A 15,054-nucleotide genomic window follows, 5' to 3' on the forward strand; every position below is an offset into this window, starting at 1 on the left:
CTTCTCCACATATTACTCATCTGTATTGTATTTTCCACAAGCCATATTCCAAAGGCCAAGGGCATCAGGGGTGCCCTGCAGCAGAAGATACCCCCACACACAGTGCAAGGACATCTACCATCTATTTTATCAATGCACCACTGAATTGCAACGTGTCATCCACAGGTAGGGGGAGAAAAAGAAAAATCACCAAAACAATCAGGCCTACACACTGAACAAGAGATGCTGTAGTACACCTTGCAAGTGTACCACAAGAGCTCAAGTGATTAAAACCTGCAATCGTATTAAAGATCTTCCCCAAATCACACCACACTGGTGTGCAGGGCAGAGAACAGCCTTTGCTGACTCCACTGCATCCGCAAGCGGGAATTACATCTACCCCAAATAACCTGTTTGTTCCCATTTTGACAGGAGGTTACAAGCTTTACATAAGCATCTCAAGCTATTTAAAGAAACGTGGTTACTATTTACAGCACACAATCTGAATGAACTTCATGAGCCAGTACTTAACCTACTTTAGCCAGTGCAGGCCTGACTCACAGGACACCCTGACTGAATTGTAAGGGACTCTGTACCACTTATCTTGCACGTGCTAAAACAGCAGCCTGGGAGAAAGCCTAACATTGAGAGAACAGCTACTTCACTACACTACTCACATGCAGGAAAACAGTCTTTGCCATGTCCATTCTTGGGTTCTACTTAGAGCAGAAACACTGATTGTGCAGCTCAGGAACATTAATCCACTCTGCTGTAGCAAAATCAAAGTGAACAAATTTACTGTAACTATGCCTAACAGGGCATAACTCAAAATCTTCTGAACAACAAGAATTCTAGGAATCCAAGGAGAATGCTTCAGAGCTTATTTTGCTTAAACTTAGTGAGGTCACAGTATGGCTAATTCATAAACCTGTCCACATACTGACCATTACAGTAACCTCAAGGGGCAAAAAGCCCAAAATCAATGCCTGAGAGTTCTCAGATAGCAACCACAAGTTTTGTTACTCTGGTTTAGTTACTTATATAAAATAATTAGTATTACAGCTCACCCTTGCATCTATTCACATTGGCTTCTGCAAACTGGCCCACACAAAGGAAAACTCAACTAAGCAGATGCAGAGATTGGAGAAAAGAGATCAGGAGTTACACCACAGAAAATCTCTGCAGGAGAAGCAGGGCTCATCTGACCCAAGTTCAGTCACAGCACTGCTGCGGTGTTCTGCCCTTTATTAAGTACTGCAACCTCATCAAACCCTTCAAGGAAACATATCCAGCCCCAACATTCCCAACATTTTAAAACTGCTGTGGAAATCACTATCAACTAGTTCCTCTGTCTATTCTCACATGTAAGTGATACTTATTTTGCTGTTTTGGTCTAAATTGACATATTTGACTTATGTGTTCACACTCATTTCGGTAAGAAACCCTCCTTAATATACAGAGGCATTACATCACTGTGACCTGCAGCATAAAGTTAATAATCATAAAGGAGAGATAATTTTAGTTAAATTTACTTCAAAAATCAAAGTTATACAAGTGTTCTGCCTATTCAAGACCTTAAACTTCAGGAAAGATAATAAACCAAGCATTCAGGTATTTGCAGGTGATGACAAACTGTTTACAAAAATTAAACTCTTGTGTAACACTGTGAAGGTCCAAGATGTGGGGTTAAAAAGAGCAAACCATCAACAGAAAAGAGCTCTACGAGTGGATGTCAGAGTCTGAACCACCAGTGCACACTCTGAAGGCCTCAAGATGCACAGTGGCAGGAGCCAGGCCATGCTGGAGGAAGTATCACATTGCACATTCATTGTTCCTGCATCCCTCAAAGCAGCTGTTCTGGTTGGGCAGGGTGCCAGCTACAGCTTTGGCCTGACCTGGTGTGGCACTCAGGATCTGCCTCAGCACCAAGAAAATCCACTACTATAAAATCCAGACGACTTTAAACCATTTCTAAGAAGAGAAGTCCCCTGTGCTAGGAAATCACAACTTCGGTCCCTGAGTTCCTTCACTGTTTAGAGACCCTTAAAACTTATCATTGTGTTGTCTTACCTAGTCTAATGCTAATTAATGCATGAGATGCCATAATATTGAATAGTTGAAACTATTACTTATGTGGTTAAAGCCAGGTACTTAGTATTAACTATTTAAACAGACCACTTCAGATAACATGCTACTGTAGTTTGGGATTTTTAAGTATGATACCAGGATTATTACTTTTTGGAACCCCATGCCACCACAATGGGGGGTGGAGCAGCACAAGAATGTTAAAACACCAGGAAGGCTTCAAACTAGAGTGTGCTGTTTGATCTGAAACAGACTTAAATCTCACTGTCACAGTAGGACTTGCTTACACACTGAAAAACACGTGCAACCTCTCGGCTGTTCCTTACTTGTCGCACCTCAGGATCAACTGACATAATTCATGAAGCAGAACACTGGAAAAAGCTCAGCAGTTTCCACTTCAGTAGAGAAACATTTCTGTCCTTGTACTGCAGTTACCAGTCTAAACACCACCTTTGCTCATTCTGTGGCGGCCTCTGAGATGGAGCATATTAGCAGGAGAGCACAAGCCCGAAGAGGCTCTTTGCCACACAGTCATCTTCAAATTCCAGGGTGATGGGATTTGCCTGCACTCCTCACTGGAGCAGTTTCTTATTTGGGTGCTCTACAACTCATACAGCTCTTCTTGCTCACATAACTGAATAGAAAAAGTAATTTTGAGCCCTTAGGGGCTGAAAACAGCTATCATATTTTGTTATCTTTTCCTACAGTCTTTTCTACTTTGTTTTTACAGCTGTCTTCGTGTTCTAGAAGGTCTGATGTTTCACGAGTTTGTATTTTCAGCTTCTATTCCAGAAAAAGATCCTTCCAGAATTTAGCACTATGTGAGAGCTAAGCAGTGGTGTACAGCAGTCTGCCTGATCATTTAATTCTATTTCTACCTACATGAATCACACTCTTTACTGGATATTAATGCAGCATTGTACATGAGAGCTGAAGATATGGCATATTCCTTCCCAAGAGGCCATGAAAAACCTAAAACAGAGGGGGAATGAAGTGTGAAAGTCTGTGGATGAATAAAAAAATCAAAGTACATAGAAATAAACAGTTTATGATGTTAAGAGCTGCCTGTTTTCTTTCCTTCTTTTGAATAAAGGCACAAATTAGAATATTAAAGAGGAAGGAGCAAGCCATGAACAAGCACATAAATAAAGGACAGGTAGGGATAGATTAATAATCTGAATTTTCTCACTATGAATTCTAAGATTAAAACAGAATGACAATGGAAACTTTGCTTCCAGAATTAGACTTCTGATTTTCTAGTATTACAATTTAACAAATAAGTAGGGACAGAAGCAGATCACAAAGTTCAGAACTCAACTAGCAAAAAAACCCTGTTCAATAATGCAAAAAACCCAAAACAAACAATAACCAACACCAAAACAGAAACAACAACAAGAAAACATAACACATCAAACCAAAAACCACCTTTCATCCCCTTCTGCTTCTAAAGCTTCATCCAACCACAGCTATTCAAGATCTTCATTTAGATACAACAGCCCTTGCTTCAGGTTAAAGTAAATAAATCATTAATTCTGATAAATGTTGATTTGAGAGAACTCCTTGCTGAAAAGCCTTAAGCAACTTTGAGCCCTCAGGACTCCAGAGCATTGGCAGAAACATCTGCAGCCCCAGAACTTTGCTCTTCACGCAGTCGTGGCTCCAAAATAGGACTGCAGAATAGAGAATTCTCCCTTCCCAGCACCTTCAGATCTATCATCAGGCATAGCTGACCCATGTTAAGTTCTCCACAAGCGATATCATCTAACTGCTGACCTGGTTCTGAGCAACTACTTGATAAGTTGAGCTTTTTAGGAAGATTTGAGGACATCAAAATGTTTTCAGTAAAGCTCAGAACAAAAATCCTTAAAAGCGCTTGTTTCCAACAGAGGTCTTTCATAAACTGACTTAGAAGTGAATCTGAAATCACAGGAAAAGTATTTTTGGGAACAATATGGAACCATCAAGATACATGAAAGAAAGGTCTTACTGAACTTCCCCTAATCTTAGTCCTGATCTTCACTGAGCTGTATGCAGATATAGGACACATCCACTTCTTGTGTGACACTTCAAAACAAGCCTTCTGTAGTATTAGTTCAGAATATTTTGCACAGAAGCAATTTTTGTTTAACACCACAATGTAAGTTTCAAAGCATATACATCTACCAGGATTTGGGGCACGGGCAGAAGGTAAGATATGAAGACTTCCAATGTAATGGGTAAGCAAACTGTCATACTGAAAAACCCCAATATTTCTTGTAAACTTAATACAATTTTTACTTCAAATGTTTTCAGTACTTGCCTAATTTTTAAACAGGTGTTTTTTTTAAAGTTTAGCATGTTTGGAAACTGATGTATCTCCAAACTATACTTTTTGCCTTTGATTAAATACACAGTAGTATCTTGATAGGAAGATTCTACTGAAAACAGCTGGAAAAAACATCCATCAGGCCTTGACACTGGAGAATGAACTTTGTTGCATAAACTACTGAGCTTATCATGAAAACATCATTTCAAAATAGGTCTTACAGGAAAAAGTAGTCAAGACTGGCTGAATGTTAGTCTAATGCTACAATTCTGCAGCAAATCTAAACAGCCAAAAAGCTTCCTATAGACATGGGCTGTTATCAGGTTCTCTCCATATATACCCACGCCATATGGATTACTTAGAAGGTGTAAGATCTGAGCAAATGAAACTGGTCTGCCAGTCTGAAATACTGCAAACACCTTCAGAGCCCAAAGAATGCAAGCATCAAGTCTAGCCAAAAAAAACAAAACAAAACAAAACAAAAAGAGGCAGGTTCTGAATTTTACATAAAGAAACCTGCATCAGACCACACGGGGAGTTGAAAGGCAAATCTGATAATACTTCTGGTCTAGATTAGCAAACTAATCCCAGCAGTGATTAACACAGAGAAACAGGTAAGATCTGATTAGCTACCTAGTAAACTTGCATCTTAACCAAAACTCTGAACACTGTCTACTCATATTTAGAACAGAGCTGGTTACCAACCTCGTCAAGAAGCAAACAGATTGTCCTGTATGGTTTGTTGACCCATTACCTCCCCCCAGAGCTTCACCAAAAAAGTATTTACATTTAAAGAAAAAAAAACCTTTAAGATATAAAGGAAGTTGACTCACTAAAGCACAAGAGAGGGATAGATGCCATCATATAGACTTTTAGGTAAGAGGATATAAATTAGTTAACATCAGATAGTTCTGTCCCAACACCTTACCAGTTTTCCCAGACGTTTCTATGTAAAGCCCGCTAATGCCAGGGTACCACAAACTGGACATTTTAGCCAGCATCCCATTCTAGTCAGCTTTTCCTTTGCACAGTGAAGGGACACTGGTGCAAAACTACATCCTTTCCTTAAATTTTTATTGTTACTTCTGCAAACGACCTCCTCCTCACTACTCTTAACAGACCGGTTCACACAAACCTTCCAGGTCTGGTTATCTGTTGAAGGCAGTAGGATTATATTCACAAGTATAAGTGTTCTCTGACCACAAGATTGAATTTTATATGTTAAACTGTAGCACTCAACTCTGTGGACACATAACCTCCAAAAAAAAAAAAAAAAGCTGTGTACAAGCATTTGTATTACATGCAAAGTTACAGGCATGAATTAGGTTTACTAGTTTTTGTATAAGCACCTTTACCCTCAGGAGGGAAGCAGAATTCTGAATAACTGGGAGTAAAACACCTCTCCATTGAGCTGGAGCACCTGCAGTTGCCGTATCAGAACACTATTTCCAACTTGCTTATTAGTAGTTTCTTTTGTTAATCCATTTATAGGGGCTTGCTTGCTCTTATTTAGCCTTATGGAATTACTCAAACTGTAAGGGGAGGCTTAATTAAACAGATTTGAAATAAGATTACTTAGAAATCATTTGCACCTGGGAACACAGTGACATAAGTTTTTTGCTACCATGTTCACTCCCTTCTCTGTGGTTTCCTTGATTTTTGAAAAATCAAGCCATTTTTCTTTGGCCTCTGCCTCAAGCAGCTTTTCAGAGTTCTCTGCACTCGATATCAAGTAGACCGGGCTTCAAGAACCAGGTTTTGCAAGCAAAATGTAAGTTGCTAGAGGGTATGGCAGCCTACAGCAGCCTGCTACCCTGCTGAAGGTGATATCCATCAGCACAGGGACACGAGCAAATCTGCAACAACCACAAACTAGCGCAGTTTATCTAGAAACAGCCTTCCTGCAAGAGTCCCCTGCCCACACTGAGGAAAGTAAAATCTCACCCGTGTCATTTTAAAAAAGTCTAACGATGGCCTGTTCCATCGTACATCCTCCTCCCGTCTGCGCTTCAGCCGGCTTTTCTTTTCGTTCAGGACGCAAGGCTGAGAGCGGCACCTCAACAGGCCCTGCCGCCGGCTGAGCTCGGGTGTGGAGGTGGGAGTGCTGTTGGCTGAAGGCAAGAGATTTCCTGTCTCGGTGATGTGCTCCTGGGAGAGGGAGAGGCGGCGCCTTGGGTTAAAGTCACAAGGGCCTCCGGAATTCCAGCGGGTACTTGAGCTCGTGCTGCCCTCGCTGCTGTCCACAAACCCGCTGCTGGCAGAGGAAGGTCTGGGTACTGGTGATGTGTTGAAGCTGGTGATAGTGAAGACGTTGTTTAGGGACAGTATGTTCTGTGGCAGACTGATGCTTGTGCTTCTCTGTAAGGTTGCACTTCCGTGGCTGTTGCAGCGCTGCAAGGTCGCGCTGCCGCCGCTGTTACAGCGTCTCTTTGACACGGGAGTCCAAACCTTGGAACTGCCAGGCTTCCACGGCGACCGACAGCGAGCCAGCTCATCTGGCTCCGAGAGGGACCTACAGTGGCGCTTTGTTGGTGGTGCCAAGGGCTGACCCGAGTTTTCGTTAAGGTTTAATTCACTTATCCATCCTGACACCATGGATGTGTTGGAAGGTTCCTGCTGCCACTGCAGACTACCATTACTGGCAGTGCTGGTGCTGAATGGGCACACTGGGAAAGGGTAAGCTGAATTCCTTGTTGTGTCAGCCTGGATTGGGTAACCCCCATTTAAAGCTTTCCAAGGACTCTCTTCTGAAAACAGAAAAAGATACAGGTGAAAGATGAAAAGGGAAAAAACCTATTTGTTTTAAACCTAGTTTAATGTAAAACCATTAAAGTCAAGCTCAGAAGGATGAGCCACAAATACCCAGCTCTTAAAGTTTCACACTATAATTAAGCATTCACTTCAAAAAATCGTTAGAAAACTCCAAAAACACGAAGACTGAAGTATTTCAGGAGCCACTCTGAGCATTCTAATGTATACACCTTGTTAATACTTCTCCCTGTATACTGAATGATTACAGCACTGTGTTTCTCAGAGAACAACAGGGACAGTTTCCTAGTGCACAGCACATACCACAGTTAAAACATATAACAGTGAACAATCTCAGGTACAACCAAAAGGAATTAAAAAGTAATGTGAGAACCCATTGGGGAATTTTCATTCTTATTTTTTTAATGCAAGAGCAGGGTAATCTCTTCAAACAGCTGTTCTTTATTTGGCTGTTAAGCTTTTCTGTTAAGAACACCTTACTAAAGAAAACTTGCAAAGGGTATTCAAATTCTGTGGTGTGAAAAGCTTTAAATTAGAAACAGCATAAAGTTAAATCAGATTGCTACCTTCCCCCCCACTACACTTTGGATATAAGAAAAAAAACCACCTTAATTCAATGCATAAACTGAGTATCCCTTAAGAACCTCCTGCAAGTTTTACTGTGAATGCAGACATAGTGCACAACTTCTCATCTGAAGTGGCAATGCTGGGTTAAAAGCAGTCTGCCAGTGCAGCCTCTCACTCTTTTGTGAAGCGTTTCTTTGAGAACATTCTGCACATTTTACAGCTGTTCCTCCACATTATACAATGAAGTGTAAGAAGAACTACAGCAGACTTTGGATTTGCAAATTGAAAAGCAGCAAAACTGTTGGCCAGCTAACAGTGCTTCATGCTTGGTTAGAAAATTTGCTAATTTAAACCAATTAGCCAAGTAAGTTTCACTTATCCTGGTTTTAAAGAAAGAATATTTAAAACAGCAAGTTTTTCCCATACGCCTATTTTAAGAACCTAGATACAGCCTAAACATTAAATACTAGTATATTCTTATGGTTGACTGTCTAAGCTAAGTTTTAGAGTAGTTAATAGATAAAAGATTTGCTGAGTAGCTTTAAAAGTTGCAAACTCAAATAGTTGTACATGTTCCATGCTCAAAGTATGTCATGGATTATCCTGTTTATTTGGATCTTATTTAAAGAACACCCTATTGTCTCAAAATCATTTAACTGTGCAGACAGCTGGCCTATTCAAACATGTTTTATTAGAATTCCTCTGTCCTTCCTCCTCTATTCTTTCAGATGGGTACAACCACATACTGTGCTTTGCCTTAAGCATGTAAGCTCTTCAAGGCAGGGACCATCCATAATTCAATGCAAGTAAAACAGCCAACACAATGGGATCCAGCTAATGTTTGAAACTCCTAGCATCTACTGTAGGACAATTTCCCAGCTTGGACTGGTCTGATCTTTAAAAATACTTAGGAAGCTTTCTCCCAGGCCAGGAGAGGAAGAAAAAAAAATAAAAAAGAAGAGATGCACCTGTGTTTTAATTGTTTATGTGGTAGAAACGCATAATCATTTAGACTGGAAAATGATCTCTAAGATCAGAGTAAAAGCACTAACCTCACACCACCAAATCCACCACTAAACCATGTCCCCAAGCGCCACACCTACACATCTTTGAAGTACCTCCAGGAATAGTGACTCCACCACAGCCCTGGGCAGCCTGTTCCAATGCTTGAAAACCCTTTTGGTGAAGAAATTTTTCCTAATATCCAATCTAAACCTCACTGGTGCAACTTGAGGCCATTTCCTCTTGTCCTGTCACTCGTTACCTGGGAGAAGAGATCGATCCCACTTGGCTACAACCTCCTGTCAGGGAGTTGTAGAGACAAATAAAGTCTTCCCTGAGCCTCCTTTTCTCCAGCCCCAGCTCCCTCAGCTGCTCCTCATAAGATTTGTTCTCCAGAGCACAAATTTGTGCCCTCAATCCCCTCATCCAGATAAAGATACTAAACAGAACCAGCCCCAACACTGTGCCCTAGGAGACATCACTGATGACTGAACAGTTGGATGTAATTCCATTCCCCACCACTCTCTGGGCCTGGCCATTCAGACAGTTTTCTGCCCAGGGAACAGTGCATCCATCCAAGCCATGAGCAGCCAGTTTCTCCAGAAAAATGCTGTGGGAAACTGTGTCAAATGCTTTACTAAGGTCCAGGTAGACAACATTGACAGCCCTTCCCTCCTCCACTGCACAGGTCACCTTGTTATACAAGGAGACCAGGTTGGTCAAACAGGCCCCACCTTTCATAAAGCCACAGTGGCTGGGCCTGTAGTTCCCCAGATCCTCCTTCAGGCCATTCATGCAGATGAGCGTCATATTTGCCAACCTCCAATCACCCAGGACACTTCCAGTGAGCCAGGACTGCTGTTAAATGATGGAAAGTCTCTTAGTGAGCACTTCCACCAGCTCCCTCAGTACTCCTGGGTGGATTCCATCCAGCCCCACAGACTTATGTGTGTCTCAGAGGTGTAGCAGATCACCAACCATTTCCCCTTGGATTGTGGGGGCTTCCTTCTGCTCCCCACCCCTTTCTTCCAGCTGAGGGTACAGGTACCCAGACAACTGGTCTTACAATAAAGACTGTGGCAAAGATGGCATTAAGCACCTCAGCCTTGTCCTCCTTTGTTTCTATATTTCTCCGTGCATCCAGTAAAGGACAGAGACTCTCCTCAGCCTTCCTTTTGTTGCTGATGCATTTATAGAAACAATTTTTGATCAGGCTTTTTGGTAGCAACCAGATTAAGTTCTTTTTGGAAGCTGGTCCTTCTAATTTTCTCCCTGCATAACCTCACAACATCCTTGTAAGTCCTCCTGAGCTGCCTCCCCTTCCTCCAAATGTCAACTCTCTAACTCAAGTTCCAGCCAAAGCTCTCTTCAACCAGACCAATCTTCCCCACTGGCCCATCTCTCAGCACATGGGGACAGCCTGGTCCTGCACCTTTAGAATTTCCTTCTCAAAGCACATCCAGCCTTCCTGGACTCCTTTGTCCTTCAGGACTGCCTCCCAAAGGACCCTGTCAACCAGCCACCCAAATAGGCCAAAGTGTGCCCTCCAGAAGCTCAAGGAGGTAGTTCTCCTGATCCCCCTCCTCACTTCTCCAAGAATCAAGTCCCCAAATTGCTACATCCAAGGCAGCCTCTGAGCACATCACCCACCAGCCTTCTCTGTTCACAAGCAGCACGTCCAGCAGGGCATCTCCCTTGGTTGGCTGTCTCACCAGCTCTGTCAGGAAGTTCTCTTCCACACACTCCAGGAACCTCCTAGACTGTTTCCTCTCTGCTGTATTGTATTCCCAGCAGACATCTGGTAAGTTGAAGTACCCCATGACAACAGTCATTGTGAGACTTCTCCCAGCTGCTTGGAGAGTATTTTGTCTGCCTCTTCATCCTGGTTGGGTGGTCTGTAACAGATTCCCACCAGGATACCTGCCTAGTTGGCAATGCCATTTAAGACAAAACACCATTTGCCTTTGAAACCCCACACAAACCAAGATTCACATTTTATGGGGAGTCCCACTGAGCAAATAAAAATCCTCCATGCTTAAGGAAAACAAGGCGTGCAAAATTCCAAGTCCATCCCTTAAAGCAGTACCAACTTTACATATCAATAAGTAAAACATTTGGTTTTGCTAGATAAAACTTACTCTTATTCTAATAGGACCAGGGGGAATAAAAGCAAACAACACTTGTATGAGGGCACTGGACTTCAACTTGTAGGTTGCAACATGCTGGATATTCTATGTGGCAAAGACTGTAAGAAGGTGCATAAAGACTTTTACTAGCTGAGGAACCTGAAGAAATGTTTAACATGAAAAACAGCATTACTGTGCTTCTGTACACCAGAGCAGATACTGAACAAGAAAAGAAGTGTTACAAGGGCTTTTTACTATGCAAAGCAGATCACAAGTACAAAACTAACAACCAGCTATTCCCAGTATTGTTCAAAGACCAGCTTAAACCAGCAGGCTCTACAGCAGCATGCTCCATCCCCCTCACCTTATTTACAAAAGAAAGGCTGCTTGCTATACCAATTACCTCAGTAAAACACAGCTAAGGTTTCTGAAGAACTTACCATTGATTTCGAAAGGGAACAAGCTGCCACTTTTGTTCAGCTTCTCAGATGAGTACTGAAATCAGAGAAAAAAAGTTTTAAATGTGGAAAGAGTCAGCATTCACTTCAAGGAAACTGCATGCAGTTTCCAGTTTCCCTATATGTACACTTAATGCCTTTAAAAGAATGGGGGTTTGCAGCATATCTTGAAGAAATTCCCACACAGCTGATCTTTATAAATAAAGCCTCTGGTATGTAATTATTTGTAACATTTTCTGATATACTGCTAAGTATCAAACTGTTTCAAGAGTTGCAACATTAGCTCATGTGAATAAACTGGAAAATTAAGAGTGATAATTCATCCTTAATGAAAAAGCTTCGATCCAATTCTCATTTCAGTGGAGAGGAAAGTACAATCTGGCAGTTGGGTTTCCATTTTCAATCTTAAGGATAGAAGGCAAAACATTTCATCTTCAACTAAGAGACAGGAATAGCTTTATCTAAATTAAATACACAAACTCTTGAGGTTCACCACCATGAACACTGTTCCAATCAGGCTTTGCTAGTATTTTACATTTACTTATAATCAATGTATCAAAGTGTTCTCTTATTTCTTCGAGGTAGAAAAGCCCTTGAGGAAAAAAAAAAAATCTGTCTTATCCTCACAAACATCTTTTTGCACAGTAAGACAAAGTAAGTTTGTGTGCAGAATGTTTTCCATTTTCTTCACTAATTCTGCTTAGAAAATATTGCTACAAAGGCATTCTTAATGGTCTAGATTTCTCAGACAAAGCATAGAGCTTGCCAGCCAGCCTCCTATAAAGGAGCTATAAATAAATGGCTCATGGCTCCATCAGCCCAAGGGTCATTATTCACTCCCCCACCACCACCTCAGGATGGAGAGGAAGATTGCTCTAAAAAAGAGCAACACACTTTATGTGAACATTGTTCTTTGTGTATAGCCAAAGAAGATAGCATTGTACATACACTTCCTTTCCAGATACAAAGTCGATTTTTAAACAAACATCCTTGGGCTACAGAGCTTTTTTAATTATTATTATTATTTTGCTGTACAGCAGCACACAGTGCTAGTGACAACTTTATATCCTTGAGCCCCACACAAGAGAAACACTAAGCTGTGGTAATACTCCCTTGGTGTTATTGTTTTAGAGGTAGGAAATAACAGGGAACAGATGAAAGGACTGGGCACCAATCGGATCTTTAATCTTATTTTTTATCAGCATCTGCACATGAGACAAGTCATTTCATTTTTAGTTAACATTTGCACCTGTAGATACATTTATAAAAGTTCTTTTTAAAGAAGCTACTTTAAATAATCAGTAGAACTCCAAGTTTGAACCTCCATTGGTTTTGCTGATAATTAGACCTATTCAAACCATTTGGAGCCTGCAACCTGTCAGTTATATGGTATCCATATTTTGAAAAATCAGTATCAATCGTTTAATCAGCTACCAGGGCTTCACATGGAATACAAGAGTAACAGCAGTAGTAGCATTTCAGCTGTCCCTAAAGGGGAAACAAATTAAGTTACTTAAAGATAAGGTTTTTCAGCAAATTCCTCCTCTACAACTTTCCCCAAATGGAAGGCAATACCAACCTATTCAACTATCAGAGGGTAACTAAGTAAAAGACGTTTTTGGGACAAAATTCTGTGTCAAAAATTTTTATAGCTAATTTATCTTGAACCACACAGAAAATGGCAGTAAGATGACTTAATATTAACATAATAATTAGGGATGTTTAAGAGGTTATTTATGTACACAGGGCAAGATATTCAATGCTCAGAAGGAACAGAAACTCAAGGATAATCCTGGGTGACAATTATTAGACTGAAATTTAGTTTTTACAAATAGTTTCCAGACAAATGCATCTTTAACAAGGTTCTCTTCACCAGTGCCCAAGTTGTTTGACTCCCTGCACTTTAACCACTTTAAAAAGTTCTTGTCCATCACGTAAAGATTAAACTACTGTATCTTTGACAGCTGAGAAGCACTGAAAGCATTTTTCGAGGGGAAAAGTGGGATGGAAAAAGTGGGATCACACACAGACTATCTGTACTCCAGAGAACTGCAAATGTTCTCCAACACAGACAGCAACCCCGCCCTTGGAGCTATTTCTGATCAGCTTTTACTGAAGTCAGTGCTCAGTTCTGTGACAGACCAGATGTATTTCCTCTGCAACTTGTCTCTTAAGTGATCACTTACACAGAATCCTGCTAAGTTATCAAAAAGCTCTTTGTTTTTTGACCAAAAACCTTAAGAACATCACATGTGACATCACAGGCTGAAAAACGAAAACAAGCTGCACCATTTCCAGTAAAAGCTCAAGGTACTGAAATAAGGGGCGAGTGACTAAGGGGACAATAAGTAACAAACCTGCTTTACAATATATACTGGGTTTTCTATAACTGAAACTAAAATACTTGGAAACACTGTCTGCTGGTGCATTTTAATGATGTCTGGAAGTTCAAACTTGTGTAGATTATCAGGCTGTAAAATTCTTTATGGGAGGGAGGATCTTTATATCTATACAGCACATGGCACAAGTCCCACTCGATATTACTGTAACAGGGCACTGAACCAGTTTATCAGCTCTCCTGGGCTGGCCATGCTCTACCCTCCCCCATTCATTCCCTCTGTGCTATGATCTACCTGAAACTTCCTCAATGAAGTGCTTGTTTTATGACTATGATTGAAAAGAGACTGCAATTGCTGAGAACCTTGACAGGGAAGTCTACTGCCCTCTTTGTGAAGGAAATCTTCCTTTAGAATAAGGCCAAATTATTCAACAAGGTCACTTTCCTGAAGAGGAAATACATCCATCTTCCAGCTACTGCTTTTTGAATAGAAATTAAAACACCCACCAAGATCTCCTGCCTCCTGAGAATTTTCTAGGGCAAAAAAGGCAGATTTTAAGGTAGACACATAGAACAATAAAACTTGAATTTTCACCTGAGGTTGGAATGGTTTGCTTCATGCTAAAGAGTTCATCTATATTGAAATGCTTGCTCACAAACAGAACCTTTTTTGTGCATCTGGAGAGACTGTGCTCAAAAGGAAAGGAAACGTGTGGTACAACATTCAGAACGGTGCTGCAAGTTTCAGTTGGTTTACTGAGTCTTAGCAGCTGTTCTTTCGTTAAAATATTCACTTCAGAAGACACCTAGTCTGAACTGAGTAAGTGGTAGAGCCATGCAAGTGAGGCTGACAACAAATTATAATTTCCATCACTAATTTAAAAAGTGTTCTTTGCTCGCGGAAGCCAACTGCAACAAAAATAATTCTGGTTATTCTTCTACACTCTAATCTACTACATTAACAACTTCACAGCCTGTGCTATCCTCCTCATTATTCTCAGAATGAGGACTTCATAATTTTAAAATTAGTGGCTTCAATTTCAAGACCTTTTTTCCCAGTTTACAAGTGTATCTGAGTCATTCCAATTTATCAGCACTCTTTCCAAACCACAGGGAAGTCAGTGCTCATCACTCAAGTACTAATTTAACCACCACCACAAAGAAGGGACTTGGTTTAAATAGGCCATGCTGGACCTCCATCTCTCTACCAAATATCCTTCAAAGACAACGACCTAGGGAAGAGTGAGGAGGAACTTTTGACCCTTTCTCAGGATGTTAAGTCTTTGGGTCAGTGGCTTTCCATCCAAGGAAGTCAGCCCAATTCTGAGTCTTTCAACACAAGATTCAAAAATTAAAAATGAAAACCCACATGCACTGAAGGGTTTTACAGTAGAACTTCTTCCTTTCACAAATGCTTGTCTGGAG

General features: G+C 40.9%; 1 protein-coding gene across 4 annotated transcripts in view; it reads right to left on the minus strand.

Moving 5' to 3' along the window:
* FAM53A (family with sequence similarity 53 member A) overlaps nt 1–15,054 on the minus strand; it is a 70,807-nt gene that overhangs the window by 31,422 nt on the left and 24,331 nt on the right. For 3 of the 4 annotated variants that reach the window (XM_050338246.1, XM_050338247.1, XM_050338245.1), the window contains exons 3-4: nt 11,274–11,328; nt 6,314–7,116 (exon numbers count right to left, since the gene is read on the minus strand). In XM_050338246.1, the coding sequence (XP_050194203.1) occupies nt 6,314–7,116; nt 11,274–11,328 (858 nt within the window). The remainder of the gene's footprint in view (nt 1–6,313; nt 7,117–11,273; nt 11,329–15,054) is intronic. The other variant, XM_050338248.1, reaches the window with a different exon arrangement.

Source organism: Myiozetetes cayanensis, unplaced genomic scaffold (assembly GCF_022539395.1).
Source record: "Myiozetetes cayanensis isolate MyiCay16 unplaced genomic scaffold, myiCay2020 scf7, whole genome shotgun sequence".
In the NCBI taxonomy this organism is placed as follows: domain Eukaryota; kingdom Metazoa; phylum Chordata; class Aves; order Passeriformes; family Tyrannidae; genus Myiozetetes; species Myiozetetes cayanensis.